This window comes from Nelusetta ayraudi, unplaced genomic scaffold (assembly GCF_046127955.1).
Source record: "Nelusetta ayraudi isolate G7.1 ecotype Tasmania unplaced genomic scaffold, CSIRO-AGI_Nayr_v1 ptg000106l, whole genome shotgun sequence".
Taxonomy (NCBI): Eukaryota; Metazoa; Chordata; class Actinopteri; order Tetraodontiformes; family Monacanthidae; genus Nelusetta; species Nelusetta ayraudi.
Window position 1 is genome coordinate 1034526 of NW_027466156.1, and position 15584 is coordinate 1050109.

General features: G+C 45.4%; 2 protein-coding genes across 6 annotated transcripts in view; both read right to left on the reverse strand.

Moving 5' to 3' along the window:
• Positions 1-304: 304 nt before the first annotated feature.
• ctdsp1 (CTD (carboxy-terminal domain, RNA polymerase II, polypeptide A) small phosphatase 1) lies at positions 305-11291 on the reverse strand. The gene is made up of 7 exons (XM_076048536.1): positions 10363-11291; positions 4319-4467; positions 4055-4156; positions 3493-3549; positions 2985-3077; positions 2707-2892; positions 305-2591 (listed from the first exon to the last, which is right to left on the reverse strand). Exons 1-7 carry the CDS (start codon positions 10436-10438, stop codon positions 2463-2465), a joined length of 792 nt encoding a protein of 263 aa, XP_075904651.1. The 5' UTR covers positions 10439-11291; the 3' UTR covers positions 305-2462.
• A 533-nt stretch (positions 11292-11824) lies between these two features.
• LOC142903122 (striated muscle preferentially expressed protein kinase-like) overlaps positions 11825-15584 on the reverse strand; it is a 44935-nt gene continuing 41175 nt past the window's right edge. For all 5 annotated transcript variants that reach the window (XM_076048594.1, XM_076048595.1, XM_076048596.1 and 2 more), the window contains 4 exons: positions 14881-15104; positions 14688-14763; positions 14316-14465; positions 11825-13365 (listed from right to left, as the gene is read on the reverse strand). In XM_076048594.1, the coding sequence (XP_075904709.1) occupies positions 13122-13365; positions 14316-14465; positions 14688-14763; positions 14881-15104 (694 nt within the window). In that variant the 3' untranslated portion in view covers positions 11825-13121. The remainder of the gene's footprint in view (positions 13366-14315; positions 14466-14687; positions 14764-14880; positions 15105-15584) is intronic.

The window sequence follows — 15584 nt, forward strand, 5'->3', positions numbered from 1 at the left end:
TAGTAAATAAATTATTAAATTGTGTGCCCTGAAAAATTAATGCCCAACATTTTCTCTCTCTCTCTGTCTATTTTTGAATCCCTTAAAAAAAAAAATGGAGAACTGCCCACGAAGCCGTGACCCAATCAAAACAGCTTTGCGACCCACTTTTGGGTCACCAACCACCAGTTAAGAGGCGCTGATTGAGGGTACTGGCATCTTCATCAGGTTAAAAGAAAAAAGTGCGACCTTGGTTATTGTTAGCCTCACAATACTCAAGGACAGAAGGGAACGCTTGACAAGAAAAAACCCAACAACGCCAGAGTCAACTTTCATTTAGCATTTATGAAGGGGAAGAGGAGATAGAGATAAAGAGAAATGGCACTAGTACATGAAGTCCATATATAATTTTGGTATGATAAACGAGAGGTCAAAGACAAAAGGTTACAACTATTCAATCATAAGTACAGTAACATGAATATTCCATATATTAATGACAATTTGTTTGCTTTTTATGACTGTGCAAGACAACATATACATCATAGCGACTGAATGTGTAAGAAGTACAGTATCAGTGAATGGAACCCGGCCGATGCAAAGTCACAACCAAAACCGTTGCTTTTAACAAAAGAAAACAATCAGAATCAGCCCGTCGTGTGTTCCGACGACAGAGAGGTGGCGTCATCGTGGCCATGGTCTTGCAATTTAACAACAAGCTACACAAAATATTTTGTTATCAGAGAGGTCCATTCGTGGGCAAAATGGCAAAAAAACGGTAATTATTAGGTCAAGAAGAAAAGACTAAACTGATTGGCAAGAATTTGTTAAACACAGAAAAATGACGCAATAATGCTTCGCGGTTCACCACCTCTGCCCCCTGAAGGAGCAGGTCCCCATGAACACGTTTGCCCATCTTTTAATCATTCATTCATTCAGTGTCAAACACACTGCATTGTCGAACGCATGTGACGGAAAAGTCATGTGACCACCCGTGAGAAAGAAGGCAGTCGATGCCGCTCCTTTCAAAAAAAAAAAAATGGAAATGGAAGGGAAAAAAAGAGGTGGAGAGAATTTTGCAGCAAAAAAAGAGCTCAGAGAGCGACACAGTCAGATGGGGACCTCTAGTGGTCCAAGGTGGAATAACCTCTCCTGGCGGTCCAAAAAACTCCACTTGTAGCTGCACTAGGGAAATACTGACGACGACGGCGGCGTGACGTCATGGCCCAAGCCATCAGGAGGAACACAGAAAGGAAGGGGCCCTCTGGTGGCGGCACTGCGGTACTGCAGGGCCGGATTCTCTCTCACCGAAAGTCGGACCTGATTTTGAGACACAAGTTCTTTTCTCAAGAGGCGGCGGGAGTAGGGGGGGTGGGGCACCCAATCTGAGGCCGCCCACTTCTGAACATGTTAGCTGACAACAAAATAAACAAACGAACAAACAGTGTCAAGCCAACTTGTACCGCTTACGGTAGAGACGGGTTGAAACGGAGCAGACGGCAAACACCAAAACACACGTGTCCCTCGCCTCAACAAGGCGGCCTGGCGTCCGTGTGTGTTTTTGTGCGACGGTCCATCTTTAAACTGCCGTCAGACGTCACGACTGTAGCAGCTGCTCTTTTGTGCATAATAAGGCTTTGTGTGTTCACGTTAGTGTCAGGCGCTAGGGGAGAGGGTGGGGGGTGGGAGGGTACTGTAGTCGTCCTCTGTACCAGTGCTGATGGTTGGCAAGCATTTGTTTTTTAAATATTGACTGAAGGTCAAACAATTAAAAAATACTACATGGATTAGAAAAATAAAACCACACGCAGAAAAAATAAAACAATTCTTCCATACACGCTGCAGATTGTGCTTAAGGAATCAGCAAGTTGGGGTGGGGGGGATTAATTATCTCCGATTATCTCAAATGTTTCAACCCATCAATGGGTTTAATTTAGATTTTTTTCATTAATTTTTCTTTGAAAGGAAAAACTTTGTCTGTTCAGATACGCAACACTGTAGTAATCAAACAGACTGATGGCACTAAATGTGTTTTAAAATGGCAGTGACTCAATGATAATAATAATAATAATGATGATGATCCTCAAGTCTAAAGGGGGCGGGGCTTGATCACGACACGTACAGTGCAGACACAGTATGCACAGGCTGCTCTCCTCTGTTCCGGGACCAGAACCACTAAAACTCTCAGTCGTCCTGTGAGGAGGCCGAGGTTTCCGTCCAGTTCCGGGTCGGTGGGTAAACAGTTGGGAGGGAGGCGCCTCAGAACAAACCTTCCTAAACGTCCGTCCCGCCCGTCGCCGGCTACAAGTCTTTTTGTTTCTTTTCAGGCAGTTTTTCCGTTGGACCAGCAGGTGGCAGTGATTAATCCCGATCCGCGTGGACCCTGGGGCGGGCGGCGGGCAGGCAGGCGTGCGAGCGTGCGTGTGCGTTTCCTGGGGTTTATTTTGTTTCCGCTGGGAGTTGCTGAGGTCAGAGGTCAAACGCTGTTAGCTGTCCACCCCCTGGTGCTTGAGGACCGCGTAGACGTTGTCCACCTTGCTCAGCCTCTCGAAGAACGGGATGAGGTCCAGCAGCTCCGTGTCGGACATGTCGTCGAACCACGAGGCCACGGGAACCTGCGGCGGAAGGTGGGGAAAAAACAAACAAACAAAAAAAAACAGAAAATTCAGAAACGCTGGAAGAAAACGGAAGAAAAGCAATTGTGTGCGAGTCAGCGGGCGGGATGCTCACGGCGTTGTCCGGGTGGAAGACGTAGGAGGCGGGCGAGTTGTCCACGATGATGACCTTGCTAAGGTCGCGGCCCAGCCGGCTCAGGTCCTTGACGTAGTTGCCGCGGTGGAAGACGCAGGACTCCCGGAAGAGGCGGCAGCGGAAGGCGCCCCACTTGTCCAGCAGGTCGGAGACGGGGTCAGCGTACTGCGAGAGCCCCGCAAGGACAAAAAGCCGCGTGTGAGGCCAACATTTTGTCAAGCAGGAGGTCGCGGCAGGGGTCGCGGCAGGTGGCTCACCTTGGCTAAACTGGCCGTGAAGAGGACGCACTCAAACAGCTCCCCCATGCGCTTCAGGAACTCGTCCACATGGGGGCGCTTCAGCACGTACACCTGCAAAACCAAACAGCAGCTCTCAAAACCCCCCCTCAAGCAGAAACACACACACACACGCGCACGCACACACACACACACAAGCAGAAAAACACACCAAAAACAACACATGGGGCTGACACATGCACGTGCACACATGCAGGCCCGCTGGTAAAGAGCCTGGGCCACTGCTCCTGCCCGCTGCTGAGGGTGCCGCTCCTGAACCAAGTCACCCAGAATAGGCTGTGCTTGTCTGAACAAACCTATCCTGGATTACTTGAAGCAGGCCCGGCCCACGTCATCCGTCTGCAGCAGGGTGGCGCCATCGTCACGGCGCCGTAATTGAAGTGTTTAAGGACGGCCCGCGAGTCAGACGACCGCGGTGACACCGAGGAGGAGGCGGCGGCAGCGGCAGCGGCGGCGGCGCCACTCTCACCTGGTGCACCGTTCCATCGATTTCCACTGGGATGATGAAGTCGGCGTTGTTCACCGGCTGGTGAGGAGGAAGAAGAAGAGTTTTGTTTTTCAACCACAATTTTATTACAATTGTTTTCAAAGGGATACAAGAAAGAGAAAGATATGGTGCTAGAAACTATACACAAACACACTCAAACATACAGAGAAGAAGAAGAAGAAGAAAAAGATGATTTTGATTTTGAAAAACAACATTTAATTGTCGCTCTTATTCACGTTCATCAATCAAAATAATTAAATAAATGAATGAATAAAACTTTTACATAAGCACGTCACTAATAAATAATTCCCCCTCTGTCACCGCACACAAGGCACCGTTTAAAGTCCACATTTCACAAAAAAAATCCAAGTCCCCTGCTGAAGAAGAGGAAGAGGAAGAAGAAGAAGAACAACAACAACAACAACAAAAACCAGATGGGGGCGCTAACGACGTGGTGGAGTTATTGTTATCAGGACGTGACTATCTTCTGACCTCATGCTGTAAAAGTGGAGCTCTGTGTGTGTTTTAGTGTGTGTGTTCCAACCTTGAAGGAGCTGTGAACCAGCGTCTCGTCCAGGTCGATGACCACGCAGATCTTCCCAGAGTCTTTAGACTTGGCCGGGGGCAGCAGAGGCTTCACCTGGATCTGGGGCCAAAAATCATCTCATTTAAACATTTGAAAAAATTAAAAAGAAATACACACACACACACACACACACACACACACACACACACACACACACACACACACACACACACACACACACACGATCTTTGGACCGCTGCTGCTGGAGCAGTGAGAACACACCTTGGAGACGGTGCCGTTCTCCTCCACCAGCAGTGGGGCGTTGTTGTTGACGGGCTGGGCCTCGGGTTGGTCCCGACACAGGCAGCACAGCAGGCTGGAGAAGAGGCCTCGGCTCCGGGGCTTCTTGGCCGAGGCGCCGGGGGAGGAGCCTGTAGTGGTGGCGGAGAGAGCAATTAGGGCTGGGCAAACTGTTGGACTGGTGGCTGCTAAACTTGACAGAGAGGAGGCCGGAGCAGCAGCAGATGGATGGAGTGTTTTGCTGCCACACCTCATAGGAGGAAATAATAAATCATGGGATATGTAGAAAAAATGTGGTTCAGTGTCAAATGAAAATGAACAAAAGCAAAGTTAGTCAGTGTCTTTGAAGCCCCACGGTGTTTAGCTCTTTATTGAAATGACTCTTGAAACACCGGAAAAAACTGGATGAAAAAAAGCTATTTTCTTTCTTACTTACTATTAATAGAATTCCTTCAAGTTCGGTGGGCCATATTAAAAAGCTTAATGGGCCGCATGTGGCCCCCGGGCCGTAGTTTGCCCATGCCTGTATTACAATAATGTTTTTTTTTATATATATAACTAAATGAGTTAACTAGAGGTCTTGAAAAATCTAATTTTCTTTTCTTGCTAAATGAAATGAAAAGTGTGAAAATAAAGAAGGTAATCAGGGGGTGAAAAAAATAGTGTAGCGGGAGGATTTATAAAAGTTAATCATTAGTGGCAGTTAAATCCACGTTTTGCACCGCCTGACAACCCCTTAGGTACATTTCAGCTGCAGTCTATATAACGAGCAGAACCCAGCGGACCTTGGAGAAAAGAGGAGGCTTTTTCTCAGCATCTGACCTCTTTTATTTGACACAAAAGTAAAACTAAAGAAAAAAGAAAAAAACAATTTTATGAATTAGCAGAGTCTTTTAGTGGGCAAGGACACGTGAGGGGCGGAGCCAGAGAGAAGATTATTTTATTAGCACCGGCTGAGCTTATCTCTCTGGCGGGAGGTGTGATGTGAACACCTCGGTCACAAGATTTGCTTCAGGACGGGATTCTTTAAAAAAAAAAAAAAAAAAAACTCCCACTTTCTTGAAAAACCAGTGCATTTACAAGTTGGGTTTATATTTGATTCCAGGCACCTTCAGGCTCTAGACCTTCAAACACAGTATAAAGTTGTGTGTGTGCGCACACACACACACACACACACACACACACACACACACACACACACACACACACACACACACACACACACACACACACACACACACATTTATATAAAATGTACGTTAAGTTACTTTTCAGACTCAGATTAACGATACAAACCAATATTTTATTGTATCTGAATGGAAGAAAACTGCTACAAAGCAGAAGTGCAATCTAATTAGACACTTCAATCACCAGTTTTATTTTAAGCCAAATTAAACTTAAAGTTACAAGTTAACATTCAAAAAGATTTTTTTTACACTAGTTTGATGTGAAGAAAGCAGGAAAACGAAAGAGAAAAGCAACAAACTCTGGAGGGAACCCCTCCCCCCTCCCCTGAGGTACAGTCCCTTTTTTTCTGTTGTTGTTGCATTGCAATCGTGTGTGTGTGTGTGTGTGTGTGTGTGCATGCACGCGTCTTTGCAGGTCTGCGGCGTGGTTTCCGCCGGGCCCGCCGTGCACTCAGGGAGTAGCTGCACGAGTGCAAGAGCAACGTTCAAACTTTTGGCGGCAACGCTGCAAAAGGAGCTGGAGAAAGAAAGTGGAAGTGAGAACAACGACGGCTCCACCTTTTCACGCGCTTGCACGGACAAACGGGAAGCGTTTCCGAGACCCCTTTTTGTGAAATGGACGGTGGGGCGGAAACACCAGCGACACTTTCAGCAGGCCAATCCCTGCTCTTCCTCCACCTACTCTGCTGTTTTTTGGACCTCCTGCAGCACCGTACTGCTGCCGTTGTCGGGCCCAGACGTGACTGAGTTACCAACACAAAAGCTTCTGTTGTGCGTCTCTCACGCCTCTTTTCACCCCCCCACCAGCAGGGCTGGATTGAAGCCTGGGCTGACCCTGCGCTGGCCTCCCCCCCCGAATAACAGGAAGAGGAAACAGACGGGTATCAGTGGAGGAAGCCGCCGGCCACCGTACGTTAGTGAGGAGGGAGGCGGAGTCTTAGTTTGTGAAATCCTCCTCCTGCAATCTAACAGATTGTTGATCTGAAGTGTTGTGGGGGAGATTGTTTTTCTCACAGTGTGTGTTGTTGTGATTCCTTGAACCGTGATTCACTCCCTGGTGACACTGCTCTCCCCTCCCTGCTCATACTTTTTATTCCTCCCAACATCGTCGACGTTCATCGCTCACTCCCGCACTCCAGCGCGTCATCAGCTGACGTGGACGCTGAGCCGCTGTGGGCTTCAATAATGTTCAGTTCACGCATTGCCATAAACACATCCTCTCGCAGAGTGACACAAGCTGCGTTTGCATTACCCCTAGACCAGCGCAAAACCTAAATATTGCAATAAAAACTGACAATGGAAACACCTCAACTTTGAAAAACCTCTCAAATATCACTAAAAGCTTTTGAGGCTCTCATGAGGGTTTTTTCCACATGTATCGATACAGAGGTATATCACAAAAATGTCATGCAAACACTTTTTTGCATTTACACGTCACTGGACGTGACATACGAGGTCACATGACCAGTTCACTTCAAGTGAAAATGGCACATTACGTTTGGACGGAGGAGGAGACGGAATAATCACAACAAGCATTCATGACAGCAAACAAACAAACAAAAGCAAACATCACACCAATCAATGGAAACACCTGCAAATTACAATTGTACCTCGTCGAAATTTATTTAGCAAAAAACTGTCATGGAAATGCAGCTAGAGATGCATGTGGAGAGCGAGGCTACACTCGTTTTGAAGGGAGGACGCAGCAGCAGCAGCTGTGACGCTGTGAAGCTACTGGCTCTGCTAGTGAGATCAGAAAAACTCCTGATTTGTCAAAAAAGGAAGAGGATGGCCTCCTGGTTTGTTGGAATCAGAGGAATCAGAAGTGGCCGGTTTTGAATGTGACGGACTGAACGATCAAGGTCCAATCAGCTTTTCAAGCATGTTTAACAGGAACGCCCCCTCTCTGTCCGCTGGCTGTTCTCCAGGTATGTTATGGATTGATTTATCTGGACTACTGTCAGGAGGCTTAAAGGACAACTTACACTTTCTTAACTTTGCTCTTATTGACTCTTTTTTTTTGATACTTTCTTTTGCAAAATATAAACATGAACAAAAAACAATACAAAAACAAATACTATCATCAAGTTAACACACTGGGTGCCCATGATATCTCCACAGTTTGTTCAATGTTAGCATCAGTGTGAAAGTCCTTGTCCTGTCGTTGATATATAAGCAGTCCATGTTTCTCCTTTTCCTCAACGCTGCTCCTCCGTGGTCCTTCTCTTATGAGTCAGTTGCTTCAAAACATATTTAGTCAGAATGTTCAGCCAGTCATCTTGCCATGGTGGATCTGGTTTATACCACTTCTTCCTGATTGCTTTCTGACAAGCTACTTACAAGATTTTCAGTAAATATCTGTCACACATGTCCTGTCATATTGCCAAAATACAATAACATGCATGTCCAAGGTACACAATGAACCCAGAAATCTCCCCAAAAGGTTCGCATTTTTGAACAATGCCAAAACACAACATGTCATGTTGACTCTTAAATGCATCACAAAGGCTTTGTCTTAACTAGCGCATGTCAGGGCTGAGCTAGCCACTTCGCTAGCATAGCTCTCCTTATCCTTATCAAACAAACCCAATCTGGACTCTGCAAACGCTGGATGAACACCGAGCTCCTGGAATGGGCGTCGTCGTGCCTCTCTCTCCTCTCCTCCTCTCCCTGAGCCAAGAATGGCGTCAAAAACACACAACTAGAACTTCTGAAGCCAGTAAGCTTCACAGCGTCTGTAGTTGTGGGTTTTTTACCACCGTGTTTAAAGACCGAGCGACGCGCGTGGTTTGCATAGAACAGAGGACACACCCCTCGGCCGTGCCTCCTCCAAAATGAAGTCTTACACCCAAAAAATGAATGGTCACGGTAGCACGTTTGCAACTCAACAGGATCAAGCCGTTGGGCAGCGGCAGTTAGCGCTAATGCTTTAGTAGCTATGGTGCGTCTTCTTGAAGGGAAACCCAATAAGCCTGAGCAGGAATGTCTTGCCCTGCCTCTGTTGACTTGGCCAACGGCTGCACACGTCTTCCAATCAACAGATTGATGGCGTTATTGATTGGTGAAGCTCGAGAATCAAAGGTGGGCTCACAGTCCAGTGCTACCGCAACAGAGAAAATGAGAAAATCCAAATAAGATCGGAAAATTTGTTGCTGTTGCTGAAGATTTATTGTATATAACTTCATGGTGTTGGTGGCCCAACTGCTTTAATGAGCCGTATGAATGCAAGGGAAACTACAGGAATACCTTCATCCATCCAGACTTTTGAGCCCATTTGCCTCGTAAACGGCAAAAGAGTTTGTTGAGAGGTTGCAGAGACTCAGAGTTCCAATTCACAAAAAAAGACATAAAAGAAGCAGAAGAATAATAATAAGAACCTTCCCGACGTTCTCCTGTTTTGTTTTCAGTGAGAAGATGCCAACGTCCCGCCTGCCTGCGTGACTGACAAGCTAATGTATAAGCGTATGACCACACGGGTTCGAGGGCGGGCTGCACTGGCTACAACGCCATAATTAGTGGCAAATGATGAAGTGACGCAGCGTCGGCAAAGAAGAAGGAGAAGAAGAAGAAGTCAAACAGAGCACTGGCTTTTTTTAGACGGGTGGGAAAACAGATTAAATGGGGTATAAATGGCAGATTCTTAAGGCGATGACAGTTGGGGGGTGGGGTGTATTACTTTACATTACATGAAGCCAGACGAGCCATCAGAGGTCTCGCGGACGGGCCTGTAACCAACTTTTGTAGCCAACAACTCTTTTCATGCGGAGGCACAAAAACAAAAAACAACAAAAAAAAACAAAAAAACAAACTCGCCCAAAAATCCACAAAACGCAAACAACAAACACACTCGAGTGTCACAATCCCAGCGTGTGTCACGGCAAGTTAATGTGTGAACGCAGTGGCCGAGGGTGAGCTTACATAACGGCTGCAAATTAGTATTCCTGAAATACCGTCTCATCTTTTCACGTCGCAAAGAAAAGAAAAGAAGAAAGCAGCAACCTGTGATTGAACGCAACACCGGTGCCAGTAAAACACAAAATCACTCTTGTTGCCATTAAACCCGATAGATTAACGGCCTGAAGACCTGATAGTGTTGGGTGGTGTGGTGGAGGAGGGGATAAAGTGGTGGTGACAGCAGTTTTTCAAGGATGATGACCGCCGGGCCAGCGGATTATTCAGTAACCTGCATTTACACTGTGCGGTATCTCGCTGCTGCTGCTCCTCCTTGTGTGGGTGTGTGTGTGTGTGAGTGAGTGAGTGGGAGTGGTTCCAGAAAATCCATGTCAGGCAACAGGAAACTGATTCAGTCTGGGCTACAAGGCACAGGTCAACTTTTAAAAAAAACAATCACATATTAGAAATGGGGGCTCAGAGGAGGGAGGGAGGACGATTATACACAAGTTTGCATGAGGCTGTAATACACAATATGCTGATGACGTGGTTTTGTTTTAACTAAGAATAAAATAGCGATAATGAATGAGAAAACTGCATTTGTAACTACCATCTTAACACTAAAGCAAAAACAAAACAGTTGCTCCTTTTGCATTTTAAGCCTCTTTAATCCAAAGTTGTGACGTCACTTCCGCCACTTTCATCACAGGGCCAAAAGGGCCGCGGCCGTCAAGTATGCAGGCGGCGCACAAACACTGACAGTTTCGCCGCTCAAACTTCACTGCCGACTCCCGCAACAGTGGAGTAACTCAGCAAAGTGCTAACGCAAAGTGACCGCGTTTGTGTGCGTTCTGTTGTCAACCTGGCGGAGCTGCATAACTTTTTATCCCCCCTCCACCTCCTCCTCCTCCTCCTTCTTTTTGACATGAGATATAAGGGGCGACTCACCTCCCCTGTCTGCCGCCGCTTTGCTTCCCTCTTCATCCCGGCTGACTTGTGTGATCACTGAGGACGGATTGTCCATCACATCCAGCTCTGGTCCCCAACGCTGAGCTCACAGTTCAAAGTTGGGAGATTGTCCGCTGACGCCGAGTTGCTGCATGAAGTTAACATATACGAAAGAAGAGGGGTGGCGAGAGAGGAGGGAGGGGAGAAAAAAAAAAAAAAAAACTCCGCAAACAGACGGAAAGCGTCGCAAAACACCCTCGCCTTACAACGCGTCCATTTCAGGAAAAGCCGCTTTAAACTTTGTTATTTTTTCTCTCTCTCGTTTGGCAAAGTTGTTAGGAGAAGATGCCAAAGTTTGATTCAATATGGTGCTCGACTCCGCTCGAAATTTCAAGATACAAACATGGAGGTTTCAAGGCTTCCCATTCCACTTAAAGTGGCGCGGCTAGGCGGCGGACGTGTACAGGGCACTGTAGCGTCCGCACCTTTGACGACGGTCCCTTAGAAAAAGGGAACAGAAAAGTAACCCGAAAATAAAGTTAGCCAAAAGTTTGCTAAGGGCTACTAGCGCGCTAGCAGCGACGGACTTTTACCCCGGCTGCGGCTCTAAAAACGTCACGTATACGACGGAATTTATTTTAAAATAGACGGAGTCTGCGCCGCTACGTGATTAAAACGCGTTTGCCGTCGAGTGTTAGCACAGCATTCAGACGACGACAGAGCTAGCATAAACTTTAACTGACGGATACAGATTTGAGCGCTCGCAAAAAAAACAATGTTTTCCGGAGCTACTTAACGTCAAGGCGAAATATTTAGTATTCCTTGCATCGTTTTTCGTCGCTGCCTGGTGATGCTTGTTTGAGGCCAAACTTTCTTGAGCAGCCTAAAAAACTTTTTTGACGGCTGAAGCGGCGGCGAACGAAGAAACGCCCATTAAGGGTCCCCTTGAAACTGACTACAGCAAGGCACTGTCGCACAAAGTCACTCGCTCTAGCGCCTTTTCCGCTGCCTGAGTGCATTTGAATTAATGAAATTGACCATTATTAATTTTTCGCAGTACATATAATTGGTGGAATAGGGTCAAGGAACTTCAGTGGCCATTAGCTAAAAACAAAAGTTATGAATGCATAAAATGAATTATCTTAAGGGAAGATGACTATCTAAAGGGGGGTTATAAACTGCAAAATAACAGTCAGAGTTGTAAAGTATGTTACAAATTTAGGCGAAGCTTCATCTTTTTTAAATTTTAGTCCCAAAATGTACCTCTACTCTCCTACTTCAGACAAAATTGTACAAAAAAGTAAAACACATTTCAAGTAGACCAACTTAACATGTGTGTGTGTGTGTGTGTGTGAGAGAGAGAGAGAGAGAGAGAGAGAGAGAGAGAGAGAGATTTTTAAAACTAAAATCAGACTCAGCTGGAACCTACCAGCAGAAACAGGGACATTCCCCGCCCCCCAAGTTGTTTTAAACAGTTTATTACATACTACCGCATTAAAAACATTTTTTTCAACCTTTTCCACATATAAACACCGCAAATTGGTACATTTACAAAATCTTCAACCATCCAAATTCATACAAAAAAAGTTCAACACTTTGAGAGATCAATACACGAGACATTCTATTGTTACGAGGACTGCCTGCGCTGTACTGTCCACTGTAGAAATGTACGTTTTTAAGAACCGATATGCATCTGTCTGTCTGTCCCCCTAAATATCCAGTAAATATTTGTTCAAATTAGTACAAACGCTGAAAGACAAGCTTACAAGAGGAATAATTTTGATATTAATCCTACTTAGGCACTGACAGGATGAGAACATGTTTTTATTTTTCAACAACCTGACCAACTGACCGACATGTAACACTGAAACCACGGCATCTCACCAGTGTTTGACTTTTTCCAGGTAAAATGTCAACTCTAAATTACAGACTCTCAAATTTCTTTTTAATCATAGCTGTGTTACAGTTAGAATTCAGGTTTTAAGCACATAACAAGTTGCACCAAAGATTCCTAAGTCATCCTAAGGTCGTTCAAGTCGACTTTGTAGCGCTGAATCACAATAGCACTCCTTGTTTTTGTTGTACCTATTATTATCATATTTTTTTTGTTTTTGTTTTCACCTTTGACAAAATGCAAATTCAAAATGAGTTTATAATGCTAGTGCCCAAACACACATACACACACACTCACATGAACATGCGAAATAAATTAACATTTAAAAAAAAAAAAAAAAGGTAAACAATTTCAAGGAAGAACAAAAACATTGTTTTGTTCAGTTCTTAATTGTGTAAGGTTATGCAAAAAAAGACAAACAGAGAAAAGAAAGAATTAGCAGCTTAAATCATGGTACATTCATATGAGTTGTTGTTGTCGACCAGATTTTGTGAGTTAAAAAAAGGTGGTGACGATAGACAAACATGTTCCAGGGCAGATCGTGCAGAGGAGGGCGGGGTGTGGGGGATAGTTTCAAGAAAGTAAATATTCGCTGTGCATCTTCAGAAGCTTCACCATGTGACGGAGAAAGTGCGCAATTGAGAGAGAAAACCAGACAACAGCCCACATCCTCTTCGGCACACCATCCACCATTGTCCTTCTCTCACTGAACTTCGAGATGCAACACGGCGCCCTGCATCTCGTCCAAGTCGAGTCGTTTCTTTGGATATTTGAGCTCTGCGCTCATGCTGACGATCTTCATGCAGCGGTTAGGGGGAAAAAATAAAATCAAACTCCACTCTGCACCCCAGTGGGGGTCACATCATCATCGGGGGCCCGGGGAGACGTGAGGCGCCGAGGCGGGAGCCGAGGTCGACTGGGCGGAGCCCTGGTAGGCGCGCAGCAGCACCTTGTGCTTGATGGCGCCCTCTGTGCGGCGGCACTGCTGCTCCACCAGGAACTCCTTGAGGCGGCCAGAGGTGAAGGTGAGAGTCTGTCGCCTCAGCTTCATCAGGTAGGAGTCCTGCAGCCAGGCCTGCGTGAAGCAATCCCGCGTGGTCGGACGAGCCCTGGGGCAAGGAAAATAATCATAATAATAATACATTTTACTTATAAAGCGCTTTTTGAAGTCCCTCAAAGACGCTTTACAAACAAGAAAAGGTTAAAACACATCAGAATAAAATTTAAAAATTAAAAAATATACCAACAAATGAATCAAAGCAGATTAGAGTGAAATAAGATAAACCAGGGAGGTGAGTATCAGTTGGAGATAATAAGTAGCATTAAAACAGTAATTAAACATTAAAAGCAGTATGGGAAAGATGTGTTTTGAGTAGTGATGTGAAAGACGGCAGGTCAGCACAGTGACAGATGTCAGTTGGGAGTGAGTTCCAGAGGGTGGGGGCAGCCCACCAGGTGTTGTGCTTAGCCTTGGGAATTGGTGAGGGAACTGGCGTACAGAGCACTTTTCTGGGCACTCAAAGCACTTTACATTGAACCCATTATTCATTCACGCTGGTGTTGGTGAGCTACATGTGTAGCCACAGCTGCGCTGAAGCACACTGGCGGAAACCAAACGGCCCCTTCGACCACCACCCAGCATTCACCCACATTCCTACAAGGCAATGCTGGTTAAGTGTCTTGCCCAAGGACACAGCGACAGACTGGGATGGAGCGGGATTTGAACCGCTAACCTTTCGGTCATCGGACACCCAGCTCCATCTTCTGAGCTACAGTCGCCTAATAGTAATGACCACAATATGCACGCTTTCAGTGTTTTGCTTGATGATCCAATTCGAGAAGATATTTTATTGTCATTGTGGAAGCAGAACAAAATTTTGAGATTTGAGTCCCTCGGTTTTTACATACAGAAAGAAAAAAAATAGAAAAACACATGCAACAAAAATCTAGCACATATAAATAACTTAAAAAAAATAAATAAGAAATGGAATATAACTTGCAGAAATGAAATGAAATAATTCACAATGACAAATTTGGGTGATATTCTTGCGGTGCTCACCAGGGGAAGCTGCTCAGCATCTTCTTGAGAAAGGCAGAGGCACTTTGGGACACGTTGGGGTAAAGTTTTGTCGGGTCAAATTTGGCTATTAGGATTTTAGACTCCAGCTGTTGAGGATCTTTGCCTTCGAAGGGAAGTCTCCCGCTGAGCCTGGGGAAGAAAAGAAAACCGGTTCAAATGTGGTGAAATGTTTGATCCGTCTATTCTGTGGAGATTCAAATTAATTCAAGAAAGTCTTTATTTATCCCACATTGGGGAAATTTGCATCGTTACAACAACATGTACAATGTAAAGAGAAGAATTCAATAAGAGTCAATCAGTGAATGAAAAATAAATAAAAATATATACAAATTCTAATGACTTATGACTCACATGATGTGGGTGACGACGCCAACGGTCCAGATATCTGCAGGAGGACCAACCACCTCACCCTTCACCATCTCGGGAGCTGGAGACACAAAACAACAAAAACAACAGCAAAACAATAAATAATATAACATCAAATAAATTAAATAAACCCGCTGACTAACAGATAATAGAGCTCCTCTCCCTCTCCCCTGCTCACCTGTGTACTCCAGCGACCCGGCAGCCAAGTCCTGGCGCCGGAGGCTGAGTGGGTTGAAGCTCTGCGCGCTGCCAAAGTCCACGATCTTGACGGCGTTGAGGTGGGTCACCATGATGTTGTCGGGCTTGAGGTCCAGGTGGAGGACGCGGCGGCTGTGCAGGTACTCCACCCCCTGCAGGATCTGCACCAGGTAGCCCACCACGTCGTCCTCCGAGTAGCGGAACCTTCAGTCAAAATTGAGAAAATGAAACTTCATTTTGTTTCCACCCCCCTTTGTCATCCTGATGGCCATAATGACAAAGAAATGACTGTGAATGTCTTTATGATGGCTGACAGGATTTATTCTCACAGGTTGTGACCCCAGAGTGTGAATCACACAGGTGGGTTCAGGAACAGCCTGTTGAGTGGTTTATATTATCATATTAATGTTATCCATGGGCACGGCCGGACTGAGGAAGGGGCAAAGAGTCCTAGTAATACTGTGGTGTAAACAAATGCAGACATTTGAACAGCATCTCACAATTAGTAAAAGCAATAATAAAAAAAAAGAGATAAAAAGAGAAAAATAAATAAATAAATCAAGATAACCAAAAATAACTCAATAAAGAGCTGTGAGTATGCGTGTTAAGTAGGAATGCACCAATACCACTTCTTTACAGAGCGAGCAGAAGATTACTGATACTGCGTACTTCAAAAGACCTTTA